This window comes from Bombus fervidus, chromosome 10 (genome assembly GCF_041682495.2).
Source record: "Bombus fervidus isolate BK054 chromosome 10, iyBomFerv1, whole genome shotgun sequence".
Lineage (NCBI taxonomy): Eukaryota > Metazoa > Arthropoda > Insecta > Hymenoptera > Apidae > Bombus > Bombus fervidus.
Genome location: NC_091526.1, coordinates 7,485,053 through 7,506,311, shown reverse-complemented (window position 1 = coordinate 7,506,311; position 21,259 = coordinate 7,485,053). Strand labels below are relative to the sequence as shown.

At 35.9% G+C, this 21,259-nt stretch overlaps 1 protein-coding gene across 10 annotated transcripts in view; it reads right to left on the bottom strand.

Annotated features, from left to right (window-relative positions):
• Positions 1-7,473: 7,473 nt before the first annotated feature.
• Positions 7,474-21,259, bottom strand: part of LOC139991413 (protein abrupt) — a 77,628-nt gene continuing 63,842 nt past the window's right edge. For 9 of the 10 annotated variants that reach the window (XM_072011444.2, XM_072011442.2, XM_072011449.2 and 6 more), the window contains one exon: positions 14,550-21,249. In XM_072011444.2, coding sequence (XP_071867545.1) covers positions 20,252-21,249 — 998 coding nt within the window. In that variant the 3' untranslated portion in view covers positions 14,550-20,251. Of the gene's footprint in view, positions 10,916-14,549; positions 21,250-21,259 lie in introns of those variants that run through there. The other variant, XM_074111923.1, reaches the window with a different exon arrangement.

Here is a 21,259-nt window from a genome sequence, read left to right as displayed (position 1 = left end):
GAGTTTAAAGAAATCACATTTCAAACTGTTCACATACAAAAATGTTTCGGGTGTATAGATTATCGTTAATAATCGGATATGCTATTAAGTAAATAATTAATGTCTTTATATCAATATATAGCAAATTATGCAAATCGTTTAATTGTTATTAGAAAGCAATCTATTTTGTATATTGAAATAAGAAAATAAGTTTATTATTTCCTTCAAAGAGTCAGAACAATATCTGTTCAAACGTACCTCTGTGCAAGATTAAATATACACTCCAAATACTTAAGACATGTGTAATTTATTAGAAGCATTGTCGAATCTTTATAAAGTGCAACATAGTATATTAGCAAAAACTATATTTCAAAGTCTAAAACGAACATTCACATCTGAATTTTCTGTGAAGAAAGAATTAGTGTTATGTTTTAGAATATTAATAAGTATTAGAAAATATATTTGACGATATCTCGCAATACATAAACAGTGTTTGAAATATTACACGCGTATATCCCATTTTCTTAACGTGTATATGCAATATATGTTCGTCCATGAAGAATGAATAATATTCGGTATATGTAGAGTACATACATTTTGAGAAACAGCAGTATTTCGTAAACAAACACCCTGCCCCCTTTCCCCTCCCTATCTTCCTGCTAACACAACTTTTTTTCAGAGAATGTTTGTGATCGCGCGCAATGCGGTCGATAGAGTCAGTGTTTGCTGCGTAATAACCTTTTTTTCATAATTTTTAGAGCACGATAGCTCTTAATAATTATACATTCAATTACAATACTTGTACGCGAAGACAGAGTCAATGTGTTCGCCGATTGTTACTTAAACGGACGCGCTAATAGCCTTTTTTTTTTTTTCTTTTTAAACATTCGCTTCCGGTTGTAGAGTCGCAGGTTTCGCAAGAGGATGCAGCCTTTCCTAGAACTCAAGAATGTAAGTATTTCTGTATATTCTAATTTATTTTATTATTCGTATTCTGATCGAACCGTTATTAGTTTCCATTGACATAAAATCTAAAAATTATAATATTGAAATACACAGTAAAAATATTTAACATGATTCAGAAATGATTAGATTGTCGTTATTGTTAGTTTGAAAATCGTTACATCAGCGTTCCTATTTTTATAGTAATTAGATTTTAACACGATTTCAATTTTTATTATTATTAATATTTCAAGTTTGAATAGAGTTTTATTTTTCATTAGCTTAGACTTCTTTAACAATGAACGATATATTTTTAAGAACAAATTATAATATTTCATATGTTTTGCTTCAGATTTTCATAATTTCTACTTTTTCCTGTGCTTCGAGAAGGACGCAGTGATGCTTCAAAACTAAGCATGTAAGAATCTTTGCATATTGTACTCTAATTAATTTTATTCCGTGTAGTTTGCTTTAATTATTCATAATGAAAAAACAAGTCTGATTTTATACTTTAATATCAGAGTTTCAGTTCTTACAGTAATTAGAGTTCACCAACAATTTAACTTTTTTATTGTTATTAAATTTAAGGTTTTCATAGAATTCCATATTACGTTATTTAAAATTTGTTGCTGAATCATTACTTAATTTTCAAAATAAATTATATATTTATATATCTATAAGAAGACATATGTTTTGTTGAAGGTTTATCACTCCTTCCTCTTCCTCCTGCTTCCTGAAAAGGACCTAGTGGGGCTTCAAAAGCCAAGAATGTAAGTAATTTTGTAATCTTTACTTCATTTAATTCTATTGCTTATATTTCAATTTGCTACCCCCAATTTGAATATTGTCATTAAAATTTTAGTAGAGATTAATAGCCATTAATCTTCCTCTCCTTTAAATTTTCCAATTAATTAACGTCATATTTAAGAGCAAATTATAATATTCTATGCATTGTTACAGTTTTTTCCATGGTGGCATTGCATGGCTCCTCCTTGATGACGGCCTTCACGACGACTTTCCCTGGGCTATCACAGCATCGATGACTATGTTCCTCGCATCTTATCGTGAGTCGCATGCATTTTTGTTCCTCTGGTCACTCAATCATGTCGTAGGACGAAAGGTCCGAATCGGCACGGGTGACTGGTTGTATTACGTAGCTTTTTTTGCGAGCACAGTGACCGCGGGTATTTATTATACCCGTGAGTAGTAATATTTTCCTTTTCTATGTATTATTTATTAGCTCAGGATAGGTCTTTTTGCACATCGCGTTTTTTTTTACATTAATTGCATGATACTGACAAATTTTATACTAAAAATATTAATAATGATATTAACTGACACAAACGATATTATATTAACAATTAATTTGAATATTTGTGATTTAAGATATGCATGTATGTTCACTATAATCACTTTTAAAGTTGGAATGTATTAAAAACGTATATGTACAGAGATTTGCAATGATTTAATTAAATATTTCGTAGTGATGAAGTCGGATGCCCTCCGACTTCGTTGTATTAAAAATTGCAAATATTGCATATTTAATAATAAGGATAGTAAGTCTTTTTTATTTCACCTTCTATTCTCTGATGGCATTACTACGATGGATTTAATTGTTTGCCATTCATTTTTGAATTTGAGTATTAATTTAAAATATACATATAGAGACAGTAAAGTTCAGTCCTGCCGTACAAAAATGCATTGAATTTTATGTGCAAGAAGAAATTTCGCGACACGTATTTTTTTGAAATCAAAGCAACAAGTTTTGAACATTGCTCTTGCGCTTTCGAAAATTTGCTTTGACGAAAGAATTGCCTGAGGTTGTTTACAATAATATCTAATTTTGAGTTAATTATTAAATAAATTTCTTGTTCATTGTCAATTTGTCTCTTTTGCAATGGAATTTTGATAGTTCATAGAGTCAATTATTTTAATGACTTATTATATTACATTAACCTTATTTATGCTGTTTTCTATAAATAAATTTAATATTAGTATTTTGATAAATTATTAAATGAATAACCTAGACTGTACAGTGATAGTAATAGAGATGAAGTTCGAAAATGAAAAATAAAGAAAGATTAGCCCGTTAAATACAAATTAGATGCACTAATATGTCTTTCAGTTAGGATTTTCAGGTTTAATCCCTTCCGTATTCATTGCCAAGATCTCACTCACGTGCCCAGGTGCTACTTGGGTGAGAGAAAGGCAATGAGTACGATGACCATTGATTTTATAATGATTTGTAAGCGACTGACGATGAGTTAGCGTATCGTGCACGACGTATTTTCTACATAGTGTGTGTGGGTAGGCTGTGGAATTACGTCGTTTAGTATTTATTCTATTTGCTATAAATCTAAATAATAAACAATAAATTCACACAAATATCATTTCACTCACAACCTGTAAAAATAAAGATTCTTTATGGAATACTGGGAATCAGAGGTATTAGTATCATTAATTTTTTTGTTAAATTATAATAAATGGTATCACATTTCGTACCATCTACAATTTCTTTGATAAATAGACACATTCACTGAATTAGGAAGATTTCTAATGAAAATTGAGATTTACTTTTATCACGATGTACGCAATGGTCGTTAGCCTTCGTCAGTTGATTTCAGGGAAATGGTACGTAACATTAGAGTGAGCATGTTGTATGTCAAACTCGGGTGTCGGAGGCGTCCCGGGACGTCTCTCTAGTGTAGGCCTTTGCGCCCGGGTTATGTGTGAGAACCGTGGAGTGAATGTGTTGGTGTGTTTGTTTTGCTATTTTTTAAATTTTAAATATAGGTTTCCGGGTAGGATAGGTAGCATATTTTCTGGTATGAGTGTTAACTATAAGTAGGCAGGGTCGGGCAGGTTGGCACAGTCTCTCGTCGGATGATTGTTCTTCCATGTGCGCTTAGTTCAGCTTCCGCGATTTACATTTTTATTTCACCTTTGTAAGTTATTTTTTAATTTGCGATTTAGAAAGTCTCGAGCCTAGATTTAAGTTTCAGCGGGCATTGCTCCTGAAGAAAGAAGAGGCTATATGCCGAAGAGGCCCGGCAAACTGCCACTCAAGAGGGCAACTACCAATGACTTTCCACCCTCTGGATCATTCGGTTCCAAAGCGTGGAAAGTCATTCTCATTACTACTTTGTCACTGTGCTCGCCTTTAGTATTTGTAGTAGTATTTGTTTCCGATTTGTCTATCAGCCGACGTACATGTCGGCCCATCGCCATGTTGGGCTAATCGCGGTCTTTGAATTAGCGTTGCGAATGATTAATTACGGTTTGAACTAGAGTTGTGAATCCAAATTTCTCGTTGCCAATTAGAGTTGCGAAATCAAATTCCGCGTTGGTAATTAGAGTTGCGAAACCAAATTTCGCGTTGCCATTTAGAGTTGCGAATCTAAATATCGCGTTATTAATTACAGTTTTGAAAAAGTACTCACTTCAGCTTGGGATAGTATTGCGATTGAAAAACGCGTTTGCTTTTGTTTTGTAAGATATCGCGATTGTACTTAGTATTTTCTATCGTGAATAATTATCATAATATATTAAAGAGTAGAATTTGAATTTATCGCGTTCCGTTTTATTTTAAGTTGAATTGAAATTACATTAATTTTGAATTAATTTCATAGCGTTGCGACTTGTGACCATCGCGTATAGTTGAAATATGTTTTTTTATTTTTTTATCTATGAATATTAATTTTGTGTTAAATTTCTCCTAAGAATTAGCGTTGCGATATATTTCGTCGGGATTGTTTTAGTAATTTTTCCGATTAGCGTTGCGTTGACGAATGCTCGCGTTCTTATACATAGTGTTGCGTCTATGAAATGCCCAAACTTCTTCCACTGGAATTGTGGAAATCTGTTCCTGTTCCTGGGACACCTAATGCAGCTAAGACAGTTGCAAAGAGGTGGCCGAGCATCAGCAGCTTCGAATGTAGCTGCACTACGACATCTTGATATTAGTGTTACGTATGTCGAAGCTTGAGTGCACAGATTAGTATTTATTTAGTGTTGCGTCAATGATTAATAATTAAAACACCCTAGTGCGGTGTATAATTCCGCGAATTTTTCATTTTTCCTTATTTTTTCTTTTTTTTTTTTTGTCAATAGCAAATTAAATAGTGTTGGAAATATTATAAAGCACTCCTCGTGATTTATTTTGAGAAATTTCAGTTTTATAATTATAGATTTAATAAATTAGCGTTGCGAAATAGAAAAAAGTTCCACTCGCGGTTTGTTCGGGATTTTATCGAGTGGATCGCCCATCCGGCTATTGGATCTTTTTCTTTTTTAGCATCCCTCTGGGCGTTTGTTAATGGAAATACTGTTGAACAATATATTTGTTCGATACTGATGAATATTTTTAATTTGAGTTTGCATTACTTAAAATTATTATAGATGATTTTATTTTATAATTACAAAACGTACAAAACATAAAAAACATGTATATTACATTTCAAAAAAGATGAAAGGTGATATATCAATATATTTGAATTATACGATATAAAAATTTTCTACTAAATGAAAAGAAATCGAGGAATAACGATAATGAAGTTAATAACGTTTTGTAGTTTATTAATTTATTTAAAATATATCATTATATCATTAACATCTTCTTTCATTATTTTATGGTATTAACAGTGACCGTTTGTTATTAGAGTTATAATTTTTTTGTTCATAGTACTTTCGATTAATTAAACACAAAGTAATTTTGTAGATGTTTCAATTTGCTGTGCATAAATCAAAGTTTCTTCGCGATCATCGTTTATATTCAAGAATCTTGCACAGAAAACGTTATGCGAATGTAATTCGACGTGAGTTCGACTCTTCGCGTTGACAATAAAGATCATTTGGCCTTTCCAAAAAGTTAAAAGTAAAGTTCCAAGTTAAAATAAGATGTAGTAGAGTTCGAGTTCTTAAAAAGTATCTTTCTCGGTAATTTGTGCGAAAGTTATATAATGAAATAGAGATTATACAGATTAAAGATCATATCTGAGACTCTGCAGACACACACAGTCATTGAAATTAAAAAAACGAACACACTACAATTGTCGGAAATTTTTGATGCAATGAACAAAAGTTAAACTCATGTTATAAAAAGAAAGTATAGATATATTATTAAATAATTCGATAAAACAAATTTTGACTTTAATCGATTGTTTTTTCATCTTCATATTTAAAATAAACTTTCCAATTTATAAATTAAGTCTACATTGAAATATTTAATTTCAAATTGAAATTCAAGTTACTTTAAATTTGCACAATTCTGATTAATATGATTAAATGGTAGATATATAAGAAAATACTATGATTTATTTTTATAATCTCATCGTTTTTTATGTCTAAAACGTTCTCTCTTCAACTTTCACCTTTTTTTCTATTATATGTATTAATAAAATAAAAAAGTTTGTTGTAAATTTATTAACTTCTAGGAAGCACACTTACATACATAAACAGCATTTCAAATTATAAGTATTACATCAAAAATTCAAGAATAGACAGTGGAATTTGGAGTATAGATTGAAAAGCATAAATAAAATATGAATTGAAGAGATATGTTTAAATGAAAAGAGCTAAAAGTCACGATGCAGCTTTTCATCCTTATTTTCATCCTTGTTTGACTATTATAGTCAAACATAAAATTAACCAGTATCAAGAATAATCATTCATCTCAAAAGGAAAAGAATTTATATAATATTTCAATTTATAATATTTACAGATTCCTCGGAATGTTTTTGCTAGATTTGTGATTTTTAGAGCTTATGATATTTGTAACAAGTCACAAATTTGGTAACATTTGGTTAACATAATTTTGGATATGTACCATTGTTCAAAAATTAATTATTAAATATATAAATCTAACATGTTTTCATACACAAAACTCTGTTTTGCTTTCTAGTATAGGATTATATTAAAATATTATTTTAGTTCAATTATTAATTGAATTATTTATCTTGTTTTATTCTGTAATTTGTATTTAGTATATGACAAAAGTGAGTTTCATTTGTTTGAACCTGTCGTGCGACAAATACTTATACTTGTAATATGTACTTACGATTCCTCGTTCATATAATAGTTGTCACGTCCAGATGGGTGAAACCAGCGATGCAGAAGTTTATTTACAGCACTAACTAAACTTTTGTTTGAATAAACGAAGCGCGTTCAAAAGTTATGGTTCAAACGGACTTATAATTGCAATCATCGAATTCCGGCGTTATAATTTGTAGAGCGCGTGAAAAACATTCTGACTTTTTTCGAGGTCGATATGTCAAGGAGTCCAATTTAATATCACGTCTATTCTATCCTTACTCAATGGCAATACCTCGCCTGATAATTATCCTATAAATCGAGAGTCGGTAAAAGTAACAGCAGGTAATGTTACCATCTACTGGATAAAGAAGCAGTCATGTTACCTACAGCAGTACAAAATCGATTGTAATTGATGTTGACTGATAGTCGATTATTAAAAAATTTATAATTTGCGATTTTTCCTTATTTACTCGTCTAAAAACATAATAGTGCAATACTTGAATCAATTGAAAGCAGGAAATATACATATTTGACGGCTTTTTATTATGATCTTGCTACAGCTTTTATATATACAAAGGTCAACCTATGCATCTACAAGAACGAATAATAGATGTTTAATAAAAATTAAGTAAAAAATTCGTACACTTCACTACGAATACCGATTATATTACGGAGATCAACAATCGTACAATATGAATCAACATTTAGCAACGTCGAATAACGCTATATCATAAACGCTACAAAGAAATCGATCTAACTCCGACGTAGGAGAGGGAATATTTGCATCGAATTACGCAATTTGGTAATTTCCACTTATAAAATACGAACTCTTCCTCGTTGCCAAATATTAACCACACGTCTATCGCACTATATATGTCTGTATAGTTTGTTTTAACTATAAGTTCTCATTACGGTATACGCACAATAGTCTAGAGTTTTATTGTATAATCGTCAGAGCTTAACCAGATATATTCTCTCTTTCATTTATTCATATATACGTAGCGCCTTATATTTTAAGTTTGCTGGGAGCAAAATAGGAACTGTAATCGCCTGATGTACCTGATTCGTCCGCTAAAATATTCTCACGATCGTCCTCACGATCTATAAGAAAATATGTAACCATCGCCTCAATAGATGAATTTAGATCGCCAAAGTAGAACTCTCAATTTTTCTTTCGTTCGTACTCTAGATTCATCTTGCAAGATAAATATACCCGAGGATCCAAAATTATCTCTCGTAAAAGGGAAATGTTTGTCTAATATTTAATTTTACATCTTTCTTCTTTCAATGATAATTACCCCATAACTGCTAAGATGGAATCTATGAAACCTTAGAAGTGTTCATTTTAATGATAATCTGGAATTTACTAGTGTATATATAAATACGCAGTAGCAACTTTTATAAATTACTGGACATTTCTGTATACGAGATAAAATGACATACCAGTTACAAGTTGATGTAAAAATTACTTGATTATAATGTCTGAACATTAGAAGAAAAAAGAGAAAAAAAGATGCGAAAGAAAAATTTGTTTAATCGATTACTGGACGAATTCGTGGTGCAATTTGCGTACAAACAGGCCGCAAGAAGGCACCGAGCTACGCAACGCACGAGTTTTCGTATCTTCCAAGACGAAGCGCGTAAAGAAGGACCCGACCATTTTGATAAAAGGCTTGCGATGAAAGTACACGTCGCAACGGTTCGTTACAGAAACGTCTCGTTAAGGTAACGAGGTATCCATGAAACACCGTGGTTGAGAAAAATTGCCTGGACCTTTTTCTCGCGAGACGACGCGCTTGCAATTCACGATGATTCGTTTCAACGAGGAGGAAACCCGCTCTGCGTGAAATACGCGACGTCGAATCGATGGGAACGTCGCGCGCATCCGTATTAAAGCGGACCTTTTCTCTCTTCGAATCCGAGCATCGAGTCCGTAAATTCGTGTTCCTCTTCGACAGCCACGCTTTAAAACGACATTTCCCTCGGGCCAGACGTTGTCACTTTCGATCGATTGTACACGAATCGAGAAATCTGTTGAAACGAAAGTTGATGGAGCAAGTAAATCATAGTTTGCTGTAGAGATTTCTGTTAACTTTTACGTATCAGCATTAATTTTTCCTTTCCATAGAACAAAACGATAATTATTTCTTCATTCTTCTTCGGAGGTTTAAGTATGCGACCATCGAACTATCCCAAAAAAGGTCTCGTACACTCAGAAATATTCGTTCCCAATAATGTTCGAATCAAAGGAAAACTAAACGCAGATGTACAATTTATTCTTCGAACAACTAGAGAAGTTTCTTTTATCTCGAAGTCTTTTTATCTTCCTTATTTCGATCTATCTCTAATAATGTTTTTAAAAAACGAGAAGTGTGTTAGAAGCTTTGATTAATGCAAAGAAATATCTACAGTACGATCCCAACAACAAGTCAATATATCCTTCTCATTTCGCGTAACGACCGCAACGAAAGAGCAGCGATAAAAGGTAAAGTGCACAACTCGTAATCGTAATCATGGTGGACGAATCATTTCGATTTTACGATCTATACTTTTACGATCTACCAAAGCCTCTACGGTCGTCACGGTTAATCTCGCGATCAAACTGGACACGCATATCTTCGACGCGATTAACTTGAACGTTACGCAAGAAATCTCGTTAGAGCTACGTACGTTCCATATAAAAGCGAGCATTCTATCGCTATCTCGATCCTCTTCCTCTTTTAAACACGACGCACGGTTTCACGCTCGCCAATGTATTTAGAGGCAATTTCCGGTTCGGTCCATTATTTCTGGATGCGGGCAGTCTCGATAAATAATATACGGTGATAAAACGGATGGACCGCGTAAATTGCCCAAATATAAAATTTGTATCCTTTCGAATATATCTTTTTCGTTTCTCTAATTTCTTCCGTTTCGTGTGAATTCTCGCTGGATGTTTCTTCCTTGTCTTTTTTTCTCTTTTTCTTTATTTTTCCTTTTTTTTTTTTGTTTTCTGTTTACTGGTACAGATTTGTTTCGATACTAGGAAACATGGTTTGCTGCAAACACGTTTGTTGGAAAATATCTGATCGAAAGTATCATTGGCCCTTCTATTCGCACAATCGTTCCTGTCTGTATACACATATAAATCTAGAGTTACGCGAGTAATTTTGTACTTTGACCGAGATTTCGACCGTGGTTCGATGGATCTCTGATTATACACGTCACATCTGCGATGGCGAGGTCGACGTACGGCGTGATATTAAATTTAGACTATAAACTGTAACAAAGCTTAACAAAAATTGTAATAAAATAAAGTAAATGAGACAATTATTTAATTCTAAATTCTATATATTCTGTATATCAAATTTTACTTTCACTCTTCGTAGTCTATACCGAGACACCGTTATTTTGCCATTAAAAGCTTTGAAATAATTTCATCGTAAAGTAATTTAGTATATCTGACTTACCGTGCCTCGGAAATCGACAAAATCAAACCGCCCGCCGGGATACTTACGCTCGAAACGAACGAGAACAGAAGGAACTGAAATAAATGGGCGTGAACTGAACCCAGCACTGTTTCTCTCCTTTCCAAACATATTTTATTGTAATCGTATTGGCAAGTTGGATGGCTTACATGCTAAGAATGGCAAAAAAATAAAACGTAAAGAACATAAAGTAGTAATGTTGCTACGTGCGTAATGAAGAGGATAGACAAAAAGTATAAAACGATTATATATGAAAAACAAGACGATTCAGAAGTTTAAAGGAGCGTAGGAAAAATGACTTGGATTAAAGGAACAGTTAATAATAGATAAATAAACTGCGTGGTATTTACAAATTAAAAAGGAGGAAAATGGAAAAAGGCGAGAAACGTAGAATTTTGGAAGAAAGGAAAATAGGTTATTATCTGACATACTGGCTCGTTCACCTACAGCAGGACTGCCTCTGTCTCGATGGCGAGAAACGTGAGCAAATAATCGATCTAAAAAAGAAAAAGAAAAATACGACAAAAGAGTAAAAACAAATCAAAGGGTATGAAGAAAAAGAACGCGAGTTTAAGCGTGAGAAAAATGATTTTTATGCATGATATCCTGTCTTTAATGTCCGCGAAACAACGCGAACTCATTTCCTCGATTCCCTGCCAAGAGACAGATGTACATCCTTTCCAAACACGATCTAGCGAAGCTAATAATAATGAAATGATAATGACAATGGTAATAACATTAATATTAAATGACGGTAATAAAAAAAAAACGTAACGTAACAATATTGAAGCACCTTAGTAATAGTTAACCGTAAAGTAAAGAACAAGATGGCGTTGTGCCTCGATGACGGGGCCCATGATGATCAGACGATCTCTTCCTTTCTCTCCTACAATTTTTTTTTTTTTCTTAATCATTTTTATACTCTCTTTTTCTTAGAACGGAGAAATTTTTTGTCCTTACGGATATGGTCGAGATCTCGCAAATTTCTATAACTTTTTATCCCTCGACACGTTCATTCGTTCTTTTTTTTCTCCTTTATCTTCTTTCTTTTCTTCTTGCTCTTTCTTCTTCCTACAATCAATATGCAAACTGAGTTGGCAGCTAGCGTTACGATAATGGGAAAATCGCGCCGGTAGCAAAGCGGCGATAACGATATAACAAGCAAATCGATAATACGTTTCGCAGACAAAACACGGCGTGGCTTCAGTGGCCCCCGTGTACTTATCGTCCGAAATTAAGCGACGAAAAAGAGACACGATTCGTCCGGAGGAGAGTTTGACAAAAATCGTTTCGTGGAATTTATCCATAAAATTTGTTGATGACTACGATCGACTGACTCAGTTTATGTAAAGATAATTTCGCCGATAATTGCTTCGAGTCAATTATATTATCATTGTGACAGTGAATTTTGAACGATGAGCATATGGAATTCTTTAGAAATTATCGCCTTATAATTTACTAATGTGCTTCCTTTTCTCTTTTATCAAGTTTCCTCCGTTAGAATCGTGAAAAAGATCGTATGCAATGTTTAAGAAGACGGTGTCAATCCGATCGAATTTTTGTTTACTTCCTTGTTTCGAAAACGTGAATTTGATCACGCCGTACGTCGATAATTGCACGCTCATTGGTTTCGCCACGCGACCGTTTTCCTTTTCCTCAGATCCAACGATGATTTACAAAATAAGTTAGGAGTTTATGGTTGTTTTTTTCTTCTATCACTAGAAAGACTCTATTATATAATATATAATATAATAATTATATGCCTATGGTTACGTCGCGTCCCTGATTATGTTCTCTGTAAAATATCACGTACATAGGTATATTTTATATTTTTCCTCTTGTTCTTCTCACTTTCTAATAATATATATATAATTGTATGCGTATATAATAGGAGGCCATCCGAACGTATTTTCATATGCGATTCTCTCATTCTCCCGCCTTTCACACCATCTGAAATCTATATCCTTAACTATCTTTCACACGATGTACGTCGTGTATCACGTATTAACACATTCATGCAAACACAAAAGCATAGCATCATACCATCTTCCCTGATTTCTTTCTCTCTCGCTTTCACACAATGCAGCAGTAAAATCACTAACCGGTATTATATCGACGATTCAACGCGTAAAAACGACTGTAAGTACAACGTATTGCATTGTGATTTTGGAATTCAGCACTGTCGCTCGCGGAACAGTCGAGCCTCGCGCGCTTGGCAGTGAATATTTTTGTCCATGCTCAGCGAGAAAAATGCAGTTCGAGTGCGCCTCTATGTGTTGTCTATCCGCGATATAACAAATCTATCATAAGACTGAGGTAGCTCCATTGTAGTCCGTCACGTGTCGTTTCTTTTCACATTAACACCGCTCAAAGCGATCGAAAGAATGACTCGATGTGTTCTATATTTGAATTCTAAGTACGTACGTATTTCTAAACATCTAAACATCTTCGAATTACGGAAATACGTGTTGATCCTTTTATATCAGTCGAAGGTAAAAAACCATTTTCGCGATTTATGAAAAATTCCTTCGACCAAAGTATTTATTATTTATCCTTCCGTTCTATCGCGTTCATTTATTTATTTCTACAATTTCAAAGATATTTGAGTAACTATAGTCGGATTGTCTAATAAAAATATTACTACGTTGTATATCTTTCGCAGCTTTATTTCTCTATATCGACCGAGATCTTAAAGTTTCAGTTAGTTTGAGCAGTATACGTAATTTTCACTTTAAATCGTGGCCGACGTTCATAAATATTTAAAATTGTAATCTTCGAATCAGCTTGAGCAGTATTTGTATAATTTTCATGCTGAAACGCGACCAGCGTACAAGGATTCTCGTTCGACTCTCTAAGCGATGCTTTATCGACTATTTTTTTCCCTACGTTCTTGACTTTTTATTATTATGATCGAACGCTGGCTCGGCTGTTCCGCGGAAGGAGGCAAGTCCTTAAACCTATGTATAATCCGTGGAAGCTATATTATCTCGCGCTTCTGACTATGTGTAAACATTGTGTATATATAATTATATAATAGTATATATTCGCTACATATGGAGAAGTAACGGTTTCGCCAGGACGACTTGATTCGTCCCCGAATATTCATAAAAGTAACGTATGCTTTAGGTAATCATGAGCGTGAGTATAGCGCGAGAAGAAGACTGATATTTAATTAACATGGAGGTAGCTGTGGTGATTTTCACAATTATTCCTCTTTTCCCTTATTACTTTCTCTCTTTTGTATCTCTAATCGATATATGACTCGTGAAATAAATTCGAGCCGTCAACTCGATACTAACGTATCGCGACAACGTTAGACGCGCGATAGCTTGCACAAAGGCAGACGTAGAATACAATTAGATAGAATCCGCGACTCACGTAAGTCATTTACGGCCTTCGTTTTTACACGAATCAGCTCTAATCGATTTCATGCAGCACATACATCGATTCACAGATACAGTGTGCACACGCCTTGCCATTTGCCAGAGTAAAAATCTCGTAACAAACAAGAAACAAACAAACAAACGAAATAAAACAGAATTAGACGCTTGGCTTGCGAATTGCCCGAGCGCTTGTTTTAACGCAAGAATCACACCTGTAGTAGTAGTAGTAGTAGTAGTAGTAGTAGTAGTAGTAGTAGTAGTAGTAGTAGTAGTAGTAGTAGTAGTAGTAGTAATAGTAGTAGTAGCAGTAGTAGTAGTAGTAGCAGTAGTAGTAGTAGTAGTAGTAGTAGTAGCAGTAGTAGTAGTAGTAGTAATAGCAGTAGTAGTAGTAGTAGTAATAGCAGTAGTAGTAGTAGTAGAAGTAGTAGTAGTAGTAGTAGCAGAAGTAAAAGTGGTAGTAGCAGTAGAAGTAGTAGAAGTAGTAGTAGCAGTAGTAGTAGTGGTGGTGGTAGTAATAGTAGTAGTGGTAGTAGTAGTAGTAATAGTAGTAGTAATAGTCGTAGTAGTAGTAGTAGTAGCAGTAGCAGTAGTAGTAGTAGTAGTAGTAGTAGTAGTAGTAGTAGTAGTAGTAGTAGTAGTAGTTTCTATAAGTATAGTATCACGGCCTGGCTGCTTCAGATTTCCTGAGTTTGTTTATTACATTTATAATAACGCATCATATATTCGTGTCGGTTTTTGAGTACCTGGGATGGTAGCTCGCTCCCTTCCTCGCGAAATTTTGACGCAGAAAAAGGAAGAAAAAATCTGACTCTTCGAACGTTTCTTTCAATTATCGCAAAAATTAACGCATGACAGAATATCCGACTTTAACGGTTTATCGCTTAGAAAAGGAAGAAAAGAATGGAAGAACGCTATGAATATTTGATTAATATCTTAAGTACGACGATGATTGGCAGTCGTTTCACAAATAATTTTTGCTATTTTTACTCTCGGTTTACAATGATTTCTTAGCCACGAACGACATCTTTAGTCAGGTTTGAACCTTCAAGAGATCTCCGCGGCTTTATTTTATTCTGTTTTGGGTAAGAGAATTTCCGTCCCTTGACAAAATTCACAGGCGGTTATTTGCGTTCTCTCTAAGAAACATACGAACGTTCACAACTGGCAGACAATTCGTGAACGGCTTAGCCGCGTTTACGGCGTCGTTAATCCGCCTTTATAATGACCGTAAAGCCGCGCGGAGGCGAGTGCACTCGTACGATTCGGCATTTACGAGCACCGGCACGTTCACCGTTTATTATTGTCGATACCGAGAGAGCCGCGTGTTGCCAATACCATCGAGCATTCTGTTATGCGTTAGCCACGTTCTTTCGTCGTTCTATCCCATTTTCCCCTACCGTTTGAAGACCACAGACCGCGAATTTCTAATTCCCCAACAGAATTTTCTCTTCTTCCATTCTATTTTTCCAGATCGTTACAATATTTTCAGGACTTAAATATCCACCTGTTACATATACTTTGTTCCTTTTTCTCCTTTCTTTTTTTAAATTCCAATTAATCGACAGAAATATAATCGGTCCTTATATCGATCAGTTCGGATGGGAGCGTTTTCACGGTTACGCACACGACTGTCTCTCTAAAAACTATTGCAATACTGTAGTTGGTGGTATTTTATTTCAAGTGACTATTGCGAACTATGTTCAACGGACTATTTTATTTGTGGGATACACCCGACTGGAGATTTCGATGGCGGGGTGCTCTCGGCAACGGGAAAGGGAGGGCGTTCGTGTAAAAATATTTAATATGTATATGTACATTTCGTATATATATATACAATATACTTCTGATTGTATACATATATGTGTATATATATATTTATATATATAGCTATATAAATACTGTCGTAGAAAACTATGATCTGCAGGAAGGGGCGTGAATATCTGTCACTTCATAAGGGAGACGAACGCACCCCGCCAATTCTTTTTTAACTATAATGCTTCCTTATAACGTGTGTGTACGTGTGTGTACTCTATGCAGCATTCAACGAGTCTGTATATGTGTGAGTGTATATTTCGATGTGTACGTGTTTGTGCAGTGTACATGTTCGTATAATAACGTATATTTACCGCGACGATTGGTAAAATCGTCGCCTCTATTCGCACAGTAAAAAAAGAAACAAAAAAAATTTTCGTTTTCAAAAGACTAAAGAAAAACGAAGAAGAAAGTCTATAGACGAGATCAATGAATTATTCACCAACTTTGCACGCGATTGATCAACGCGAATACGATTCGATGATCGTCATAAACGATTGGCAATCAATATGGAGACACTTTCTACGCAACATATACTTCTTAGCGATAATGAAAAACAATAGAACATTGAACAAAAATGATTTTTTAAAAAACGGTAAAGAAAGTCTTAAACCTCGTCGCGTTCGATTAATTATTCACAATGGCACGAAGAAAACGATCAATCCGATTTTCCATTTTCCTTTCTTCATCCCGATCTGGACAGACGGTTGTCACAAACGCGTTTAACGATACCTAGAAAACCTTTTAGCTTCCTCCTTCGATCGGTGTCTATTATTTTTTCGTTATTCACTATTTTCCCGTCTCCTTGTTTTTTCTTATTTTTAATCTGTTCGCTCTGGATAAAACACCGCGAATTAAATTTGTACTCTGCGAAGAATTTTTTTCTTCTGAGAAGAATCTTTTATTATTTTCTTCCCATTTATTTCGGTTCCTTTTCCCTTATCCTTCATTTTAACTTTTGTCTCGCAATATGATCACGCCTGATGCGTAATATTTATAGAGAGCTTTTTTCAAGGCAAGAAGTGGTTTCTTTGTACCGATTAGACCTGGATTCGCGTCTCGATCGATCATTCCCATATTCTTTTCCTCGATCTAAAACATGTCTATCTACGAAGCTTCCAGTTGTAACCTCGTGACGTGTTAATTCGTGGATTCGTCGGCAGGAAACGAGCGATTAAAAATTTCATAAGCATTAAAATATCACGTTTCGAGGACCCATAATAGACGAGTCACCGTAAACGAGTAAATTTTACTTCGTTACGATTCACATGGCCTCTTTGTGTGGTTCGTATACAAATATTTCAATCGTATACAGATACCCTCGTACGTATATACAATATAAAGTTTAAAAAATTCGAGAATCTCAGCGTCGAACTCGCCCAAACTCGTTGCAAATCTCACGGCCTGATAATTCCGATAACACGTTCCTTCCAAACACATGTTTGTGTAATTATTGTCTTGAATAAAATGTTATAGCTTCGGTTTACAGCTTAAATCCCTAATAAATGACTCTCGAGAATTCGTACCGGAAAGGGTGAGAATCGACGCTACTCGTAAAAAAGTTTGCTCGTTTCGCACTCGTCCACGTTCGATTAGTGTACATTTTCGTTTTTGATTTTTCGAATCTATGTAACATTTAACCTTTCTCTCTCTCTCTCTCTCTCTCACTCTCTCTCTTTCTTTCTGGACGTATCGCCTCACGCAGAGATACATACACAGTTTACGTTCGTGAACGATGTATTCGTATCGTCAGTGGCCTGGTAAAGTCACTGAGAATCCCTGTGTTTCATCGGTAAAATTCTCTTACAAGCTAAGAAAGGATTAGTATACTTCGAGTATTGTATTGTGTACAACCTACTAAACCTAGCCAAAAAAAAAAAAAAAAAAAAAAAATAAAGTAGGTGTTAAACACCTACAAAAAGGGTTTGTCATCAGACAGAATCGATTCTCTAATTCCCTCGTTACTTACCATTCTCTGTCTTTCACGCACATACGCCCAAGAACAAAAAAAAAAGATATAACCAAAACAATAAAAAAGAATAAGAAAAGACAAAATAATAGTCATTATACTAGAAAACCCGGAACGGAAGGAATCCTAACGTTTAAATCGCGTTGCGCCACTACGTATTGCTAAGTTTCTCTTTTCTCTAGACGTACCTAATTATGAGTGTGTGTGAATGTGTGCGCGCGTACGCGCGCGCGGTGTGTGTGCATGTATGTATGTGTATATATATACACATACATACACACATATTTATATATATATATATATAATATGTATTCTCAAGGTATACCATAAAATCAAAGTAGCTCGTGTATGTATTCAATTAGTAGGAACCATTTTAGTATTATACATTTCGAGCCTAAACACGAAATCGCGCGCATAATTGCGATCTACGAGTTCGAAACTACTTCTTCCTCCTCTATCTTTTTTTTTTTTCATTCTTCTTCATCCTACGTATCACTCGAAGAACGAGAATCACGTTTGTAAAGTTGAGGAACATGACTAAAACGAAATACGATAATATTAAAAATCCTATATATACGTATCGCGAAGTGAAAATTCGTTGGAAAAGAAATATCAACCGGTTTATAAATAGCGCGGGTTGACAGAAGGAGATCGTTGATCGAGACGAGTCAAAGACATACAAGAATGCGGAAAAAGACTTGGATGGTCCAGAAGCAAAAGCAACACGAACATGAAGAAAAGATGGATCGTGGTTCTCGTTCCACTCGTGATTCTATATTATCAGTTCCTTCACTTGCATCACATTTTTCCTTCTTTCACTCTCATTATTCTTTTGGAAAAAAAGTACACGAGCAACTAATCGTCTATGAGCAGATCTCGTCCACGGGTGAAAGAATCTTGTCGTTCCCCTCAAGAAAGAAGAAAACCGTCCAAGCCGAAAAAAAGAACTTAAGTACTAGAAAGGTCATGGCAAGCCCTGGGGGATGGATTTTTGTTTCCAGTTCGATTAATCGACGGGTTCGATCGAATAGAAGAACGAGAGGGGAGGGTGTCGCATGACGAAAGGAACGACAAGAAGAGACTGTTCTCGATTATTTTATGATTCTTCTAAGTTGAAGCTTTCTTTTCTTAGTTCGCGCGCTACTTTATCTAATACTAATTTCAAAACAGAGCAAAATTTTAAGTTGAACCGACCAGTTTCAAAAAGCATCATCTCGAAGATCGTGCAAGAAATATCTCGTTCTTTTTTTATCTCGAATCCTGACACCATTTATCACGTTGTCCTAAGAATTCTATTAAAGAAAGTTTGGTCGACTTCGCTAAACATAAACCAGCATTAAGATTTCTCGTTTGCCGATTGACACGTTAAGCTACCCGGTCTAGTTCCGTTCTATATTCCACCTCTTTCCCTACGATAAAGCAAGTAGGCAGTTAACAATCGCATTAATCGTCGCGCTTCTAGAGCGACTCTTAATTGGCGAAAACACAACCGCATGTAATTTTAAATCACTCGATAATACATAACTTTCCATATATATCCAATATTCCATATATATTTGTGTATATGTGTATGTGTATTACCACAATACGTTAAAAAGTAGAATGTAGAATGTGTGGGAGTGTATTTAATGTACGTAGTGCCTTGTATACGCATGTTTGCAGGTGAGTGTATACTTGGAAAGTGCACTCTTCTAAAAAATACAAAGGGTGCTAACCCTGGCGCTACACGTATCCACTCTAGCCATTAGTTTACTTCTCTATGTGTGTACCGTGTACGTACGTACGTGCCGTTGTACACTAACTTCTCTATAAATCTAGACAATATATATTTTTCCTCAACATTTATATATAATAATATAATATAATATAATGATAATATCTTCCGCCAATCGCGTATACGCGACGATCACCGTTCTTTGTTGATTCTCCCTCTTTTCTTTTTTAACCCTTAGAAAATAAAAGGAATCAAACAGTTGCCTTGGCATTGTCTCGCTTCTCGGTTCGCTCGCATACTTTCGCTTGCGATCCTATAAAAACACAGTCGTTGGTATCATGAACAATTTTTTCATCGCAACATATCTTTTTCACATGAACATTCGCTGTAACGCAACTGACATCGTTGAATAGCCATGGCGATAGATCTCTCTTCGTCTCCGATCGTTTCACCATATTACTTCCCTCTAAGTTCATGATTCATGAGATTCATTCACCTTGGTCTGTCCTATCACTTATCGTTTATCGTGTTCACTGAGGTAGACAGATGGAATATTTTAAACGGGCTAAAAACTGTATACGCGCATATACACATGTGTACATGTGTGTGAGGAGGGCGTACGTGTGTCTGTGGGCAACGAAAAACTCCGTTTGTTTCTCTGTAATGAAGGAGGAATTCATTTTCCGATTCAAAGACCACGTGTACGTATGTGATCTGCAGTGACTTCGTTTTCTTATCTTCTTCCTTCTTCTTTCTTTGGAAAAAAACAAAAGAGTTCTATTTCTCGTAACGAAAAGAAAACAGGAGTAAGTCTCTACTGAGGTAGTGGATGGATTTGACTGCGAAGGAAGAGGACGTGGCTGGATCCAAGATACAGGACACGTCTCTTCAGAAGCACTTCCTAATGAGGTCACGTGTCACCAACTCTGGTCGCGGGATACCGCGAACGTGCCATCTATTCAGCTTTAACGATCTCTGGCTCCTCGTTCTCGCTAAAGTCATCTTCTTCGCCACCGGACGACTCGCCTTCATCCAAAAGTCCAACGTGCCTATCCTGCAACGTATCCTGACGATCCTCGTGCACTACTCCCGGTCCTCGACCCTCATCTCTACCGATCATAGGATAATCTTCGATCCCACGACTGCCTAATTTATCCATCGCGCTCATGTGAGCCATCTTGGCCGCGTGTGCAGCTGCTACCGCAGCAGCTTGTTCAGGACTAAGCCCCATCGTGGTCAATCCCGAATTCTCCGCGATAAATTGTAAATACGTATCGATGATCGCCGATCCAGTGGCGCTGGTGTTATGATGGCTCGGATGAAGATGTCCGGGTGGATGAAGAGGCGCCGTGTTTGGCTCACGGCTGCCGTGCATGGTGTCTAAAGACTTGGCCGCAATCGCCGTCGCAGTCGAATTCTTGGTACTGCTGCTGCTGTTGCTACCGCTTACTTTGGTGATCACAGTGTTATTGTTGGGCGTTGGTGATCCATACCTCAGGCTGAGCGGCAGCGTAAGGTCTTCCGGGTCGTCTCCGCCGCAGATGCTGCTTCCGGCCTCGGATGGCGCACCTCCCCGAGGTATCTCCAGTCTCATGTCACCCCTTCTGGGTCCCGTGGGACTGGCACGAGCTCGTAATTCTGCTGGACTCACCTTGACACCCGCTTTGGCCAATAGACGCGACGCCAGTTCAGGATCGAACGGACTCGGCATCGGTAGCACTGGTAGATCCTTGGTGCTGATTCCACGATGTTGCCGCGACATGTGCGAATGCAAAGAGTTCCTTGACTTGGCCACGGTGCCACAGAGAACGCAACGATAGCCAGGACAGATCGTGTGCTTATCTTCCAGATGGGTGCGCAACGTGTGGGCAGATCGATAGATCTTACCGCATTTCGGGCAGGGACGTGGATCTGTGGCGCGGACCCGCATCATGTCCAAACCGCGGCGAGCGACTGAAAAAAG